This window comes from Solanum pennellii, chromosome 2 (assembly GCF_001406875.1).
Source record: "Solanum pennellii chromosome 2, SPENNV200".
Classification (NCBI taxonomy): domain Eukaryota; kingdom Viridiplantae; phylum Streptophyta; class Magnoliopsida; order Solanales; family Solanaceae; genus Solanum; species Solanum pennellii.
The window spans coordinates 51,484,134-51,502,497 of NC_028638.1; the positions used below are offsets into that span (position 1 = coordinate 51,484,134).

General features: G+C 33.2%; 2 protein-coding genes and 1 long non-coding RNA gene across 3 annotated transcripts; 2 read left to right on the top strand and 1 right to left on the bottom strand.

The window, feature by feature from the left end:
• Positions 1-1,905: 1,905 nt before the first annotated feature.
• LOC107011532 (V-type proton ATPase subunit c2) lies at positions 1,906-4,523 on the top strand. Its single transcript, XM_015211067.2, has 3 exons — positions 1,906-2,134; positions 2,203-2,488; positions 4,063-4,523. Exons 1-3 carry the CDS (start codon positions 2,056-2,058, stop codon positions 4,193-4,195), a joined length of 498 nt encoding a protein of 165 aa, XP_015066553.1. The 5' UTR covers positions 1,906-2,055; the 3' UTR covers positions 4,196-4,523.
• A 1,816-nt stretch (positions 4,524-6,339) lies between these two features.
• On the bottom strand, positions 6,340-17,380 carry LOC107008688 (probable LRR receptor-like serine/threonine-protein kinase At4g36180). Its single transcript, XM_015207824.2, has 2 exons — positions 17,324-17,380; positions 6,340-10,279 (listed from the first exon to the last, which is right to left on the bottom strand). The coding sequence occupies exons 1-2, from the start codon at positions 17,378-17,380 to the stop codon at positions 6,635-6,637; spliced, it is 3,702 nt and encodes a 1,233-aa protein (XP_015063310.2). The 3' UTR covers positions 6,340-6,634.
• On the top strand, positions 13,562-15,520 carry LOC107008689. The gene is made up of 2 exons (XR_001455284.2): positions 13,562-14,081; positions 14,975-15,520. It is a non-coding gene; the product is annotated as an uncharacterized LOC107008689 (long non-coding RNA).
• Positions 17,381-18,364: the final 984 nt, after the last annotated feature.

The window sequence follows — 18,364 nt, forward strand, 5'->3', positions numbered from 1 at the left end:
TTTCAAACTTAGTTATTATCGTTTAAAAATATTTATTTTTTGACTTTAGAATTCATAATTTCAGCTTGTTATTATTATAAATTCTTATCACTATTTTTAAACTACTTTTTTGTATTTTGTATGTTGTCTTATATAAGTTGCATGAGAATATTCATCAATTACCTTCAAGTGCAGGTTGTTACAATTAATCTTTGGTGTTATTAAAATGTGAGTAATATTGAAGCTTTTCATATTGGCCGTGCGGGTGGAGCTTTTGTAATAAATACATTAATGATGAAAAGTGATAAAAATAATTAAGTGGGATATATGCATGCCTTTTTTATCCACCACTTATTAATTACTGCAATGCAATGTTGTTTTGCATGTCAAGCAAAGGTTTCAAATTCTCTCGAGTGTCTAATTCACTAACTTCAATTCTTTCTATTCAAAAGCCCAACTATATATTGTGGTAATGTACGTATATAATAATTTACAAAAATGATAAAAACTAAAACTAAACCATGTAGTGTTTATCACTCGATTATAGTTTTAATCACGTATATAAAAGAGCGTATAACTTTAAATTATGTTGATGATTAGTTTTCTATTGTTTTTTCAACCAATGCATTCCTCGCTACTAATTATTTTACCACCAATGAATGCTAATTATATACTGCTTTGTTATAGCGGATAACCTGTCTCATTTTTTAATATTCACATCAACATTATATATAACAAAGTTTGTTTGTAAATATCTATTGAATGTCTATCTTGATAATGTGAGCAAGTCATTATACTGATAGTGCGTATAACTTAATTTGTAGGTCATAAATTTTAGGAAAGAGATTAGTATTCATTTGTCTTCCTCACGATAGCTTTCGATCTTCTTTATTGTTATGTTATGTTAATTTCATATTCTTTTATCGAATTAAATGATTATTTACGTTCATTTTTCTCTCTCTCTATCACTTTTAGTTCGCTCTGTCTTCAGTACCCATTGCCAACTGATTAGTTTTTTTTTCTAATTTAAACGTTTCAATTATTAAAAAAAGGGAAACTCTCACATATAGCTACTTAAAAATAATTAATTACTCGTCATAGCTATAGTTTGATAATTACAATTTCTAACTACATATTATATGGAGGAGAGAGGCGAGCGAGACTGCGAGAGAGAGGGGAAAAAGAGTGGGAGAAAGGTGAATTGTATATGTACATTGGTTAAATAATTATATATTATACATATGTATTTGTATATATGGAAAGAGAGAATGGAAGAGGGAGGAGAGAGGCGAGCGAGTCTCGGAGAGGGAGGAGAGAGGTGAGATCGAGAGACGGAGGAGAGAGGTGAACAAGAGAGGGCAGAGAGTGATAGAGAGGTGGATTGTACATGTATATAATTATATATTATACATATGCATTTGTATATATGGCAAGCGAGATTGGGAGAGGGAGGAGAGAGGCGAGCGAGAGAGGGAAGAGAGTGGAAGAGAGGTGAATTGTATATGTATGTAGGTTAAATAATTGTATATTATACATATGTATTTGAATATCCTAGCGAATTATACATACACAAACGTGACTAATTATACAAACTCAAAGTCAGTCCACGTAATTAATGTATAATATTAGTGGCGAGTGATAATTATAGCAAACTATAGTATGATGAATAATTAAATAGTATAAGTTTGCTTAGTCGCGTAATTTTCCCTTAAAAAAATAACATATAGAACTGTATTTTGTTTACAATTCGCCTACTATTCACAAGCTTATTCCACTAACAGCCCAAGCTGCTATAAACAAGAGGTTTAGCCCAGAAGAACAAGGCCCAAATTTCAGCCCACGGTCCAATTAAAGTCAAATTAATAGTTCTGGCCCATGTACATAAAGCCCATAATACGGAAACTTCCAAGAAGTTGCCAGCACGACGTGTCCAGTGAATTGAGAAATTAGAACGTGTGATCGAGAGCGACTACAAAGAACCAGACAATCCAAATACAATAATTCTCTCTCGCCAATCAGAAAGTTGTTCTTCCAAATTCCGATCGGTTACCGCTGAAATCTGTGTGAGAGTGAACAATGGCGTCAACTTTCAGTGGCGATGAAACTGCGCCTTTCTTCGGTTTCCTCGGCGCCGCTGCAGCGCTCGTTTTCTCATGTAAGTTTCATAACTAAATTCGTATATTATTCCGATTCAACGAATAGGAAGTAATGGATTCGTTGTAGGTATGGGAGCTGCTTATGGAACGGCGAAGAGCGGTGTGGGAGTGGCGTCCATGGGAGTAATGAGGCCAGAGCTTGTGATGAAGTCAATTGTGCCGGTTGTTATGGCTGGTGTGTTAGGTATTTATGGATTGATTATTGCAGTCATTATCAGTACCGGGATTAACCCCAAGACCAAATCGTATTACCTTTTTGATGGATATGCCCACCTTTCTTCCGGTTTGGCTTGTGGTCTCGCTGGCCTTTCCGCTGGAATGGCTATTGGAATTGTTGGTGATGCTGGTGTTAGGTATATTTTCATTCTCCTGCTTCTTTGATATAGAACATATTACCTGAATGACGTGAAGTGATTTGGATCTTTTCTTAAATGAAATAATTGTTACCTCCAATGTCATCTAAGAATTTTTGAACTTACATGAATGTCATCTTATTTGACTGTGTAGTAAATTGACTGTTTAGGGATGTTTGTCAAGGCGCTCTACCTTTTGCATTAGATTCTCTTTGTGCTATTGCTTCTTAAAGTGCTTGGTTTTCATAGGAAGGTCTGGACTTTGAATATATCTGATTCTTCCCCGTGCTTGTTGAGTTAGTGACTTTGTTGTAAGAACAGAAACAGATTTTTTTAGCATTTCAAAAGGAGTGACTTTGTTGTGCGAAAGCTGTATCTATTTATGAGTCAACTTTTTACTTCAAGATGGTGCAACCGGAAAACATCAATTTTTTTGCTTATTTTGTATCCGTATGGAATAGCCATACTCTACTATTATCTCTCAAATAAGGACCTCACATGTTAGGTAATTATTTGTATTTGTAGAATAAATCATGTGTTTTACTTCTAAGAAGTAAACGCTTCCCTTCTCCTTCTTTCGTCTCGTGTCTCGCTTAAAGCCTCCTAAGTCGCGTCGGTTTTTTGCTAATTGCTATTAAAAATACTGAATGCAGTCAATAATAATCGTTCTACTTTACACATTGTTGCACCAATGAATTTAGTTGGAACTTCCATTTCAAGTAAAGAATTTTGTGTTCTCTGATTTTTTTTCTTCTTTTCTTGGTAAGTGGTTTTGACTTCACTGAATAAATTTGATCTATAATTTTGCAACCTAATACTAATTTCTGCGGCAGTGACATCAGAAGGATTAACCCTATAACTTGGATGTTTTGAAGTGTGAAATCCTAAAACTAGCATAAATGTACTGCCTATTTGAGATAAAATTGATTCTAAGATCACATTGTAGCAGACCAAAAAGCAGGCCGTTAACTTATATGAAGTGGAGGACCCTTTTATTGCCTTCATAGGAAATATTTATCGGAATAACAAAACCTAATTTACTGTTAGCAGTTCCTTTAGTAAGATATCACTCCATTTTCCCCACACATGCTGATCTCTTTCCATTAAGGAATTGCAAATGATTTTGTTTCCACTTTTTCTAGAATTAGTAGATACTATTTTTATCAGGAAATAAAAGCTGTAGTATTTGTTTTTTGATGTGAAATCAAGGTATATATCTGACACTTATCATGAAATTAGTTTACAACATAAATATGTTGTCATCATGAAATCTGTTTTGGCATAGCAAACTATTATTGTCATTCAGAAATGTTTAGGAAGGTGAAAAGCATCGACTGTAAACAGTTTAGTATCATTGTAAAACAAAATGCTTCTTTGTTTGTAATTTCCACTATTGCTGCTATAATTAATGTTCTTAGCCGGGGAGGACTTTTTATATGATTGTTAGATCTCGTACCTGTCATCGCTTGATCTGAAGTGATGATTTAAAGTAGTTGTATCTTTCTTAAGCTTTCTCATATGCAATATTTAATGTCTCCAAGTCTTATAAACTAACTTATTTTAATTTCGCACAGAGCAAATGCACAACAACCAAAACTCTTTGTTGGTATGATCTTGATTCTTATTTTTGCTGAGGCGTTGGCTTTGTATGGACTGATTGTCGGCATCATCCTTTCTTCCCGTGCTGGCCAATCTAGAGCAGAATAGAAGAAAATAATGTATTTTCAGGTTTATGATGGAATCTTTTTCATCATTGTGCTTGCAGCTTGATAACCGATGCTAGTTGTTAGGTGCATCTTCTCTTCTCCTTTTCCTTTTCCTTCACACATTGTGTGTTCCCCCGGTGTTTGTAGATTTGGGAACTGCCTTTTCCCTGTATGTGTGACCAAGAGAATGTTCTCTCAGTTTTACCTTTACTGTATTTTCCAATAATGAGTCGCATCTTGTTGCTTGAATGCTGATACGATTGTATTATTATTGGTGGAATGTATTGATACACCTGAATATATGAAATCCACCTTGATCATTGCTATAACTGCCTGAGCAGCACAATGCTTTTTTGCTTTTCTTGTGTATGAATTTGACTTTTACCTATAAAAAGAATGGCAGAATGAGCTGTGCAAGTGAAAGAATCTTTAAATATTGCCTACAGAGTTTTGATGTAGTGAAGTGGGTCTGCGATGGAAAACAGGAAGAGCATTAGAATAGACGTTGTACAGCTCGAGTTGGGATTGCTTTTATGTTATTTTGCTTCCTTGGAAAACATTTTCTCTACCTGCTAAGCACAGTGTTAACATTATCTTTGCGACACGTTAAGCTTCATAATTTAATGAAATCTGCTGCATTGCATGAGTTATATTTTGGTTCACTTGTGGAGCTCTGAGTGTAAAGATGCATGTTTGCACGTGTATGATTGACATGAGGCATCTTCATTTTGTTAATTTTGCATATAGCTGCTTTGATGGAACTTAACCGAGGGATATGTTCTCAATAGGCCTGTTAGAAATATTTGGGGTGAATTGCTACTTGCATTTCAGTAAACAACATAATAGAGTGCCTTATTTTATTGCACTTACACCGGGGAAAACAGGCCTGCCAGATACAAATTTGTTAATCACCTCGTAAGAGGATTAACGAAGACTTCCTCATCTATCTTTCCACAGGCATCAGCTAACTTGGCTCATCAAAGCTTAAGCAGATGTTTAAAAGGAAATTACTTGACATCTTTTTTGTCGCTGGTTGAGTTTTTAACCCAATGTTAAAATTCAGAATGTCGACAAGTTTGGATCAATCAGCCAAAACATGTAATTATAAACATTATTGCAATATGTAGCACTCCCAGCATTGAAAAAGCTAGTGCTGTAGCTCTCTTCTGTATCAGAAAATTAATACAATTAAAAAAAAAAATGATGCCTTAACGGTCACTGCAGCTGATTTAGTGCTAACAATATAATTAACACAGATCTCAACCTCGTGCCGCGCGGACACAAGCATGCTACTTTATTTTAATATGATTTATCGAGAATCATTTTTATGTCCACCTCTACCATAGTCTTGTGGGGGTAAAGGACATCAACATTTACCCCTTAGTTGCAAATTCATATTATAGATGATGAACTTGCTGATGAAAAACTTGTTTATGTTATTCGGAAAGGCATTAAAAACAAAACACCCCACAAAATGTTGGAAATGAATTGATTAGTGGGTCACCATGTCAATCATTTTCTTCCTTTAGTCTCTTTCAGCCTGGCCATAGCCAAAAGGATCCATCACCCCCACAAAATCCCAGATCCCTTGCCCTTTTGATCCCTCATCATCCAAATGGTAGGTAGGTACCTATGTCGTAGTAGTATTCAAACTTCATTAATGCAACTGGAGAGAAAAATGAGTCAAATAAAATGCACACAATTTTAGGTAAGTCTTGGAAGTAGTACCTGTTCTTATTTTTTTGGAAAATAGTTATAAAACCTAAATTTTGATACTCCATATTATATGGAAAACTTTCGGAGAAAAGGAGATAAAATGAGTTAGATGGAAATTTATTATATACAAGATATTCTATTTTCTTCAGACATTTTAATTATAGAAATCATTGAATTTGTTCGAAATTTATCTATTGATTAAGTCCTGGATTCCACACTCATATCGCATGTGCGAGTAAATAGTCCGAGCAAATTAGACAGTAGTAGTATTCAACGGCTACATTTTCAGTAACCCAAGATATACCTTTTAAGTATTAGGTAGTCACGTGATAGAAGCAGACAGGTATTTCCTGGTTTCTTTTTTTTGTTGTTGTTGGTTGTGGGCACATATTACCTTATTCAACTTGCACAACAGTCCAAATCAATTAACTCAACAAACACACTTCTTTTTTAGCTTTCTTTGACTTATTGATAGAAGAACTACATTTTGGTCCCCCACGCCAAAAGAGAGAAATCCCGGGAGTGAGGTGTTTGATTAATAATAATAGGATAAAACAAGAGAAATATTGTTTCTCTTTTACCAAAAATATGCATGAAATTGAAGGACTAAGTTGCTAGCTAGCTACTGTTGTTGCGTTACATTGCACTGCAAATTTACTTCTCATAACTTATACAGAGCTAATAATAAAAAAGGAAAAATAATTAGAATCATATCTCGGGGGATTCAGGCGGGTGAAGGTTGGCATGTGGGATCAGCTGAAGATGCGATATCAGGTCCCACACGACAGCCTTCGAGCATGAACACAATGTCCGCCATGGTGGGACGATCAAGTGGGTCAGGTGCTGTGCATAGCAACCCTACTTTAATTCCTAGCAAGAACTCTTCCCATTCTGATGATTCAGGGTCCAGTTCGAGCAATCCTGGCTCTAATAGTTCCGAAATTTGCCCTCTTTGCAATTGCCTCTTCACCCATTTCACTATGTCCTCATCTTGTGTGAACGTTAAGGGTCTTTTTCCTGTTAGTAGTTCAAGCAACACAATGCCAAAGCTGTAAGCATCTGATTCTCTTGTGGTTTCTCCGGTTAATGCTACTTCTGGAGATATATACCCTAGTGTACCAACTGAAGTTGATGTGGAGGGCTCGGTTGGTCTGGATACTACAAGCTTGCTTAGGCCAAATTCTGAAAGATGGGCTTCAAAGTCTGCATCGAATAGGACATTCTGCGGCTTAACATCTCCGTGGACCATTGAGGATGAGTGAAGGAAAGCCAGGCCACGAGCAATGCCAAGTGCAATGAGGTGGCGCATTGGCCAGTTGAGGACATGACCATCTTGGTGGGATGCTTCTTGGAGCAGTGTTGCAAGGTTCCCGTTAGGCATGTAATCATGGACAAGTAGTCTGAGGTTAGGCGGGCCAGCATAGTACCCACGTAGAACTGTGAGGTTCCTGTGCTTCACCCTGCCAAGTGATTCTGCCTCTTTTCTAAACATGTTCTCACCTAGCGATCCATTTGAAAGTCTACGGATTGAGAGCACCATTCCATCATTGTAACAGGCCTTGTATACCACTCCATAATGTGTTCTACTTAGCACATGTTCCTCGTCAAATTCTCTAGTTGCTTCAATTGTTTCAGCAAGTGTGATTTTGTTATTGAACATAACAAGTTTGGGTCCACCATTCTCGCCACTGCCACGACCACCACTGGTCCTTGAACTAGCCCTTGCAGGACTATGCTTCTTTTCTCCAGCTGCTTTCTCTTTGAGCTTCCTGCGCCACCTCAAGAAGTTGTAAGTATATAAGCAGCAGCATGATAAAAGGAGAAGCGCTCCACTGGCAGCCACAGCAATGAACATAATCAATTTATTCCCACCATCACCAGATGTCTCACATCTTCTTTCCAATGGCTCCCCACACAAACCTTGGTTGCCAGCATAATCCAATGAGTTGTTAAAATGGGAGCCCAACATCTCCGGAATCTGGCCGCCCAAATTATTGTTTGACACATTGAAACTCACCAAGCTAGAGAGCATGGTAAGATTAGCTGGGATTTCTCCAGTGAAGTTGTTAGTAGAGAGGTCAAGGACAGTTAGGTTTGATAACCTTGATAGTGACTCTGGTATGTTCCCTGACAGATGGTTCAAGTTGAGCACGAGTGATGTCAAGGATGAACAATTGGAAATATCTACCGGGACTTCACCAGTTAAGTTGTTTCTACCCAAATCTAGCACACTCAAGTGGGAAAGACGTCCGAGGTCAGCAGGTATTTGGCCACTCAATGAATTTGAGTGAAGATTCAAATCCTCCAGAGCAGAGCAGTTGCCCAAGTCGGGAGGAATCGAACCATTTATGCGGTTGTTAGACAAAGAAAGTACAACTAATGAAGTCAAGAACCCAAATGTAGATGGTATATGGCCAGAAAAGGAATTGGAAGAAAGATTCAAATATTGCATGCCTAATAAGCTACTGAAACCTTCAGGAACATTACCAGACAAGTTGTTTTCTTGCAAAGCTATACACTGTAGATTAGGCAAACCAGCAAGATCAAATGGTATTTCACCTGAGAAATTCTGTCCACTCAAATCAACAACCATTAGCTTATACAAAGTCCCAATGCTAGAAGGAATAGTGCCTGAAAAGCCATTTTTACTCAAATTCAGAACAGAGAGCTGCTGAAGATTCCCAATATCAACTGGCATACTGCCAGAAAACTTGTTTCCACTGAGATTCAGTGTACTTAAATTGCTCAAACCCATTACCTCCTCGGGCAAGCTTCCGTTGAGACCATTTCCTTCCAAGTTCAGATTTTGGAGATTACTCAAATTTCTAAAACTAGAAGGAATGGAACCCGAAAACTGATTTCTTCCCAGTGACAATGTCTTCAAGCTTCTAAGATCACCTAAAAACAGTGGAAGTTCCCCCGACATTCGATTCCCTTCAAGATCAAGAACTTTCAAGTCACTGCAGTTTGTAATCTCAAACGGAAGAGCACCTTCAAATGAGTTATTTGTCATTCTCAGTTCCTCCAATCTCCACAAGTTCCCGATGGCACTTGGGATTTTTCCAGTGAACAAATTCCATGACACATCCAGCGACGTCAATGCAGAATTGTTCGTCAAAATCAAAGGAAATTCACCATGTATTTGGTTGTGTTGAAGATCCAAAATTTGCAAAGAAGTAAAACATTTAGACGACTCTTGCTTCACTATATTCGTGAATGCATTGAAACCCAACTGAACAACCCTAAGGGAGGGAGGATAAATGGAAACATTGCAGAACAATGAAGCTGGTAAGGAACCAGAGAGATTATTGTTTGATAAAGATATCACCTGAAGCTTCGGTAAAGCAGCAATCGCCGCCGGAATAAGACCCCCTATAGCATTTCCTTCAGCACTCAAATGAACCAACGATGAACAGTTAGCAATTGCAGAGGGCAAAGTTCCAACCAAGTTGTTGTACGCAAGCCAAAGGTACTGAAGCTGCTGAAGCCGGCCGAGACTCGCCGGAATTTCGCCGGAAAAGCGATTATAAGAAAGATTAATCAGAAGTAACTGAGACCGGTCAGAAAATTTACTCGGAATGTCTCCTGAAAACAAGTTAGACGAAAGATCAAAGTATCGTAGACTCTGAGGAAGCTCTCCGGGGATTTCACCAGACAACTGATTTCCAGCAACTTCAAAGATTTGTAAATCAGTAAGGTTGAATATTTCCGGCGGAAGATTACCGGAAAATGCATTACCCTGTAAAAAAACAGAATGCAAAAGGGTACATTTGGATAATGAAGCTGGAACAGTGCCATTAAAGAAGTTGGACCGGAGGCTTAACTTGCGCAGCATGCGCAGGTTGCCAATTTGTGTAGTGAGTGGTCCACTAAGTTGCAAATGAGGTAGACGAAGTTCACCGACCCGTCCATTGATGCAGAAAACACCGCGCCAATCACAGGGAGCAAAAGAGGAAGATGAATCCCAGTCGGTGAGTGCACCAAGTGGATCATGAATACTGAGTTTAAAAGACGTAAGCGCTTGAACTTCCAAAAGGGTTTGTGGGTTTCTCTGAGCAGAGCATAATGTGGAAAGAAAAACAAGAAACAGAAGTAGATAAGCAGCCATGAAAGAAGAAGAAATCAAGATCAGAAGAAAAAGGATTTGTCTTGGTTTATAGTGAAGGTTAAAGGGAGTGCATGATAAAGGGGAGATGAGTGAAAATGGCCATAGCAGAGGCCCCCTCACTTTGTACAGAGTGACACAGAGAAGAAGAGTGAGGAGGGAGGAAGTAGAGAATGTGCAAAATGAACACTTTTCAAAAGAAGGGGCCAATGGGGCAGCACTTTTTAACCTCTTATGGGTTGAATCATTTGACCCTCTTCCTTCCTAAATTAAACAACATTACAATTAGTATAGTTAGTATTACACTACCTAATATCAATCTACTATTGATATACCTCGTTCGTTCTAATTTATGTGGTACTTTTTATTATTGAACAATTATTTTTTATAAATTTGGAGTCATGATAAAAAATGAGTGAAAGTAAAATTATTTTTTTCTTACAAAAGGGGTGCGAAAACTTTTTTATTATTAAATTTTGACAAAAATTTATATTATTTGAATTTCGATAATAAAAACACACCTAATTAAATTGAAATAGAGTCCTAGAGAGAGTACTTTTTAGGTGTGATGTTTATATTGGTAATATAATTGTAACTTTATTTATTTATTTTTAGTTACCTAGATCCACATGCTCTATATTTTTTGAATTTTCATATAGTATATGTTAGACTATAACTTTAGTTTGTCAACTTTAATTTTTGGATCTTGGAGAGAGACTCACCTCTAATTTTGTTAAATATTCAAACTTGATCTATATACTTAAAAAGTTGTCCAAAGTATATGAGCTGGCAGCATTATTATATGGAAAAGTAAAGTGAGTTTTCATGGAAAATTGAAAACAATTAAAGAAAATGCACAGTAAACTCCTTTAATTTGTAGTTGTAATTGTTAATGCATATAATGAGACATAAATTATAATAAAGCCTGTGTAATATAGGAGTAATAATAATTGGGCGGGGCCAAGTGTATGAAGTTCCTATTACAATTAACTCAAATTAAATTTTGTACTACCAACACTTATAATAAAGATAGTGTATCCTCAGTGGTCAATGCAGAGCTGTAAGTTTTATACCGATTCATTCATTTTTATTTGTCCATTATATTTAAAATAAATTTTTATTTTTATTTGTTATTTTTGATATATTAAAAAAAATAATACATAATTTTTTAATATTTTATCTCAATATTAAATATTTATTTTTTAAATAACTTTTCAAGCATCATTTAATAGAAATAATTTGATAAAAATAAATAAACAGCTATATCAATAATTATTTTTTTAATAAGTGTGTTAAGTCAAACTGTGACAAGTAAAAATGAACGAAGAAAGTATTTTTGGATCGTTTAGTAAGCAAGATGGATGTATCATATAAAATTTGAGATTATTTTATTTGATATTCATGATGAAATAAAATAATTCTAAAATTATTTAATACATCAGCTCAAACAAGAAATGAGATTAATTTCACATTTTATCTCGAAATTATTATGTTTATCAAAATGATAGTGTTAATGCTTCCCTACTTTCTGGTGCAGTAAAAAAAAAAAAAGAAGAAACTGGTAGTAGTCTATTATCTTTTTACCTTTCAACTTTTATCCCAAAATTAGCATTTTGTACTTTTGACTTACTTTTGAAATGTGAGCTAATCAAATGGAGGTGGAAAAAAAAAAGAGACAAAAGTCTCTACTGAAGAGATTTTGTTTTGAATTCTCTCAGTGGGATAGTCCAAATGCTAAAATGTGTATAATAGTTTCAAACTCAAACTTTTTACTACCTAAGTTACTATTTATATGTCACCAAACTTTTTTTTCATGCCCATTAATAAATTAAATAAGTTTATTTTTATTTTTATTTAATTTTTTTAAGTTAACTTTTTAATCAATAATTATGACTTAATTTATTTTGATCAATGAACATAAATTATTAACTTAGTTATTTTATATTAATCAAATATATATTCTTAAGGCTAATAACTCATAAAATTAAATTAAAAAAAATATTATCATTTATGTTTAACTCTATAAAATGTTTAACATTATAAACTAACTATTTATAATAAGAAGACTTAAGTCATCAGCGGCCACTTAAAGTTGTCTGCATAATTCACTTAGACATCTCAACTAAGACTAGTACCAATTGAACACTTCTACCTATACAAAAACCGTTCCTATTAGACATTTTTTGATAACTCAAAAAATGTGAAGAGTGTGTGATACACTTGCGATGACGTGGCAAAATGACTAATTAAAAAATAACATTTGGCGTTGAGCCTCGAAAATTATAAAAAAAAAACACATTTAATATCTAATTTTTTTTAAAAAAAAAATGAAATTGTCAACCTATTCTACCCTACCTTACCTCACCCCACCCCAACCCCCTTTCATCTTCATCTTCATCTTCTTCCCCATAACATATTCTTTCTCAAATTACAAAATATTATTCTTTTCCAATAACTTCAAGATTAATTTTTTAAAAAAAAAAATAAATAACAATATATATATATATATATATCATACTAAGAGTGAAGAAGAAAGAAAATATTGTTGGCGGTTATTCAACTCTACATCGATGACATTGATAGCTCCAAAATTATTTCTTTCAAAATGATATCATTTTTGATAAATTTAATGAACACATATGAATTTGAGTAAAAATCTTTGTTCGAAATTGTGATAAATAAATATCGGCTAACTTTTTTTATACGTAAAAATCATTTATCTTCTTTCATCTTCTTCATATTTGATTCTTATTTTTATGAGATTTGAAGTAAATCATACGAAGACTTTCTTTCAAATCAAAATCTTCATAGTTGATTTTCATTTATCTTCATATTTAAAAGATGTAAATTTTTTGTATATAAAAAAAAAGAAAAAAACAATATTGGAGCTAAAATGAAGAAAGTTTATAAACTAAATTATGAAGAAGATTATAGGTAGGGAGTGGGGTGTTTTTCTTTTTTGAAAAAAGTGTAAATAAAAGAAGAAAAATATTATTTAAGTTAATTATAATGTCAAGTGTCAATAAAAGAAGAAAAAATATAAAAAAATAATTAAAAAAAAATACTATTTTACGTCTTTTCACGCACTTCATAAAAGTGCAATACACATTTTTTGTCATATCAGCATTTTGTGTCTAATAGGTACATGTTTTAAATAATTTAAATATTCAATAGGTACAAATTTTAATTAAAATGTTTAAGTAAATTATGCGGACAATTTTGAGGAGTGATCGATAACTTAAGCCTAATAAAAATGACATAAGAAAAGGAACTTAGAAGATTCATGAAGGCAAATTTCTACTTTATTGACTCTTGGTTTGGGAACTTTATTTGGCTTGTGAGCTTATAATAGGACCACAAAAAGTACAACATATTGGCTGATGGTTTTTCCCAACTTTTTAAACTAGTTTTAACAGTAATTTGTTAGTTGTGGAGGTGGAGGTGGGGGGTGGGGTGGGGGCTTTTGGGGGAAATTTCTATATTAATTTAATTATATAGTTTAAATAAAATTTATTGAGTTTAATTGAATTTGTATACTACTTACTATTGAGGACTTGTTTGACCATTAAAAATATTTATTTGAAAATCATCAATTCCAAAAGCCTCAAATTCGTTCGAAATCGCTGGCATTCGTCTTAAAGTAGGCTTTCTTATTTTTTTTCAGGATTTTATGTTGGAGAATTTAGCTTCTTGATTTGAATTCAACTGTGTAAATTGATATTGTTTCGCTTTTGCGGTTTACTCTGTTCAAGATTTTGGCTTCTTCCTCTAATTTCTTGATTTTCGATCATTCTAGTACTTATCAGTTGCTGATTTTTCAGCAAAGATTATTATCATGAACATCAATGTTTTCTCATCAAAATTGATCAAGTAGACAGAAGTATAAAGGAATTAAAGAAACGCGTCAACTTCAAGATGCTCTTTAATTATATAAACGCCATTGATTCAGTTTCTCTCTGATTCAGTAATGGCTAATGGGAGTGTAGTTGGGTTCGTAGGTTTGGATGATATCAGCTTGGAATTGGCTACTTTGCTTCTTTATTCAAGTTACTCTCTTCAGGCATTAGTAGGTTTATTACTCTTTTTTCTGTTTATAAATTCTAGATCTTCTTGTTATCTTTCTGATCATAGGATTCTAATTTTTTTGATTTTCGATCCTTCTAGTACTTATGTTAAATAAAAATTTCAAGAAACTTAAAAGATTTAGTTTAATGCTTTAGATAACTTTACCTTTCTTTTTTTTGTTTTGGATGGGTACATTATGCAGTGCCTTTGAGGTTTCTAATAGTAATTACATTCTCATGGGTGGTTTACTTGAACATACTGAACTAATCTCTCTCTCTGTGTCTCATTCATATTGTGATTTCAAGATTTTCGGTCAAGTGAAAGAAACTCTCTTCTCTCTGCATTTAAGTAAGCTTCCTCCCTCTCGTTTTTCAATGGATATTCGTATTATGATTTCAAGATTTTCAGGGAAATCAAAGAAACTCTTGCATCTTAGGTTATTTAGGGTTTTATGATAGAGAATTTGAATTCTTGATGTTTCGCGTGATTGTAATTTATATTCTTTTGCTTTAGTGATTTCATATGTTTGAGAATTTACAATGTCTATATATGTGATTTTTACCAAGATTCTACGATGTCTTTTCTTTATTGAAGAAAGTTGTCTAATGCATGTTTTGGTCACCACTTTGGTTATGGTATGGAGTAGTAGAGGGGCTTTGCAGCTTTGTGGAAGCCTCATCTGTTCCAATATAACATTAGCGCTTTGAGGGATTCAGGGATGCACCATTTCCTTTCTAGTGTATTCATCTGTTCGTTCCAAAATTGCCTATCACTCTTGTACACATGTTTACAAATTCATACGTAGTTCCTTGACTTCAAATATATTCTCTTTTGAAGCATTTTTCGAAATCAATAATCTCACTTTTGCTGAGTTTATCTTTATTTCTTCTTCAGATTGTAAGTGTACCTGATAATAGAGCACGGAAGCATCCACGTGGCGACACTATTCTGGTATACTGAATCTATTTTAGCCTCTTTTATCCTTTTTAAAAGTTGCAGGTAAAAACAGTTTCGTGCTTTTTAGAGTCTATTTGATGAAGTTGGGGGGTGAAATACAATCTCTACTGGGAAAGATTGTTTGGCCAAGAAAAATCAGATGTCTCCCACTAACAAGAAACAACACTTGATAGACTAATTTGCAGATAGCTAAAGATATCCTTTGTATCTGTGGTGGGGCTTTTGTGGCTTAGAGAATACAATTGATGAAAGGTTATCTTGTCATACTCAATTAATTTCATGAAACACATTTAGGTTAGTGATAGCTTCAATTGGATCCGGAGCACCTGTCCAAGCTAACATGAGAATTGGTGGCCTAACTGATGCAACAGTTACATCATCACTATTGAAATTTGTGATGACTTGACCATAGTTTTCTTTTGTAGATCTAGTGATTCTCATGAAATTTCAAAAGCTTAAATGCATCAGAGAGCATTTGTTTGATATTGCTTTCTCTATCTGTTTCCTCACTCTTAGAGATTTTCTTTTCCTGTGGTGCTAGCATGGAACTCTTAGCTGAAATTAAGAAGAGAAGGAAAGAGCAGTATGTTAGCCTCTTCCAATATTTGCATTTTCTTTAATCCCTTTTTCGGTGTTGACATTAGTAAAATCATCTTTCTCCCTCAAGAATTGGAGCTGCTGCCGCATGCCAACAATTACATAATCAAACTTCTACAAATAACCCTCCATCCTTTCAGCTTCTTTGCATTCATAGTCTAGATCACAAGTACTGTTGAACTTGCCGTTTATAATTCAAATGTCTGTTTTCAGTAGTAATCTTTTTTTTTTTTTTTCCACTGAACTCAAAATTCTTTCAAGGAAAGTCTCAGTGCGTAAAGAGTCCGTCCGTTCGCTCTCTGTTCAACAAAGGCCATCGATATTCCCTTACTTCTCAAGTTTTGAATTTTATGAGCCCTGCCCTTCGATTGTCCCATAATCAAATACAAAACTTGGCTACTGTAAGCTTTTAGCTCAGTGCTGTTTAGTCAATTTACAGTTTACTGAGAATGCTTTTCAACTTATTGCTGAGAAAGCCATTGCCAAAAATGCTGGTGCATGAGGCTCCGCTTAAGATCTATTCTGATTGAAGCCATGTTTGAGGTATTGCATGACTTCGGCGTTAATTTTGAAACAAACGTTTTACTCTCATCACAACAATTTTCAAAAAGAAAATAAAGATCCCAAAAAAAATATGAAGATTTGTGGTCGTCTTATATATGTTCACGAGGAGGAATAAGATTTTCTTCTCCAATTTATGTGTTGCAATTCTTATTAAAGAATTGGGAAAAATATTAAGATAACTTTATTCTTTTTTTGAATGTTGAACGAGAAAAAAACTTTAATTTCGATGTAACACTGTTCTGATTTTCTTAGATGGTTATTTTTCACTTGCCGTGTTACAAAATCTTCACGTAGAATTTAACATTATTTTTTGTATAATAAATTTTACCCAAATTTTTGAGAGAAATAAGTGTGAGTAGTAGATTTTTTTCATAAGCTTAAAAAAAAATGTTTGATTTTCCCCGAAAGAATTTACCCTGGTCAAATAATAATTATTGCTTTTTAAAATAAAGTTATTGACCGAGTATAAACTGTTTTCTCATCTATTTTATTTTAAATCACTTCTAGTTAAAAAAAATAAAATATTCAACTGAGAGTCCAATTCAGCCTCCGAAATCGGCTATCCATAAGGCCTTAATTTATGGGTAACAAAACTAATCCTTTTGCCTGATTTGTTTATTTATTAAATAAATTTATTTTGATTGGTCAAATTTTATTTATATAAGATTGGACTCGTTCCAGCAAAATCATTTGTAAAAATATTTTATACTATATATTATTTTCTTTTATTTAATTTTGTTGAATAATTAAATATTTCTCTTTTAGTCCAATGCCTTTAAAATCTCGTCCATAAAGGAGATATTAGTAATTTTTTATACAACTTTTACGATAATTAATTGTGGATAGGTTTGAGCTTCTCGTTATTTTCATTCATTTTGAATCAGAATCATTTATGGCTTATAATCATCAAAATTCTATATAATAAAATAATCACTAAAGGTGATAGTATTATTTTTGAAAGCTCCAGAGTGAATTTTGGTGCACTTTGGCATATTATTCCAATGATTAAGGGTAAAACTATACATTGATAAAAATATTAGATTCAAATCTCAACGTATTACATAATGACTAATGCAAAATAATATGATTTTAATAAGAAATCAAAAATCAAATTTTACGTATTACTAAATTTGACAAATTAAAGTAAATCAAGCTAATAAATAAATAAAAGAAAATGCACATCTTATATTTTTTTTTTATTTTCAATATCACCAACACAAGTCTTAAGACTTGTAAAAATAAAGAGGGTTGAATGTGAATGTGGCATTGAGGGAGAAAGTTGCAATTAAAGAGGGTGCTCAAGATTATTTTGTCCTTAAACAAGAAGATTTTAGGTTTCCCATGCACTAAAAATTATGATTTTCAATTTTATGTCTTATTAAATCTTCAATTTAATAATAGCTAGGATTAGCTACAATTTCTTCCAAGTATAAGTCTTTTCATGATTAATATTATATTTCTTTTTTTTCTTTATGATAACATTCTTCATATTTGGTACTTGCTATATATGAGTATACTATGTTTTAGACATTATTTTTGAAGAAAAATTTTAATATTAATAATTTAAAATTTTCTAAATATATATATGTTTTATATTTTATATAATATAACTAAAAATTTTCTATATGTTTTCTATTCACCTTCTTAGAACTAAGAGTGTACATAGGTCGGTTCGGTTTGATTTTTTATTAAAAAAAATATAAATCAATTATGTCGATTTATCAAATCTAAAAACCAAATCAAAACATACAAAGTCGGTTTTTTCAATTTCGATTTTAGTCGATTCTTTTGGTTATTTCGATTTTTTCATTTTTTTACAACTATATGGTATTTGAAAAGGCGATCAAATATTTTTTTCACTTACTTGTGCGATAAACTAAACTTAAATAATGTCAAGTGACTAGAAGTTTTCGAAAACACAGTAAAATTCACACGAGTACAAAATATTTTTTTTAAAATATCAACGTTCATTATGCCAAACTAATAAGATTAAAGGCTAGATGCAAACTGAATACAAAAAATATTTACAAAGTAAATTGTTAACTTCGAATTTGAAAAACTATAACAATATAATTATAACTTTGGATTTTAATACAAAATAAAATATTTACAAGTCCAAATTGAATATATATATATATATATATATATATATATATATTAATTATT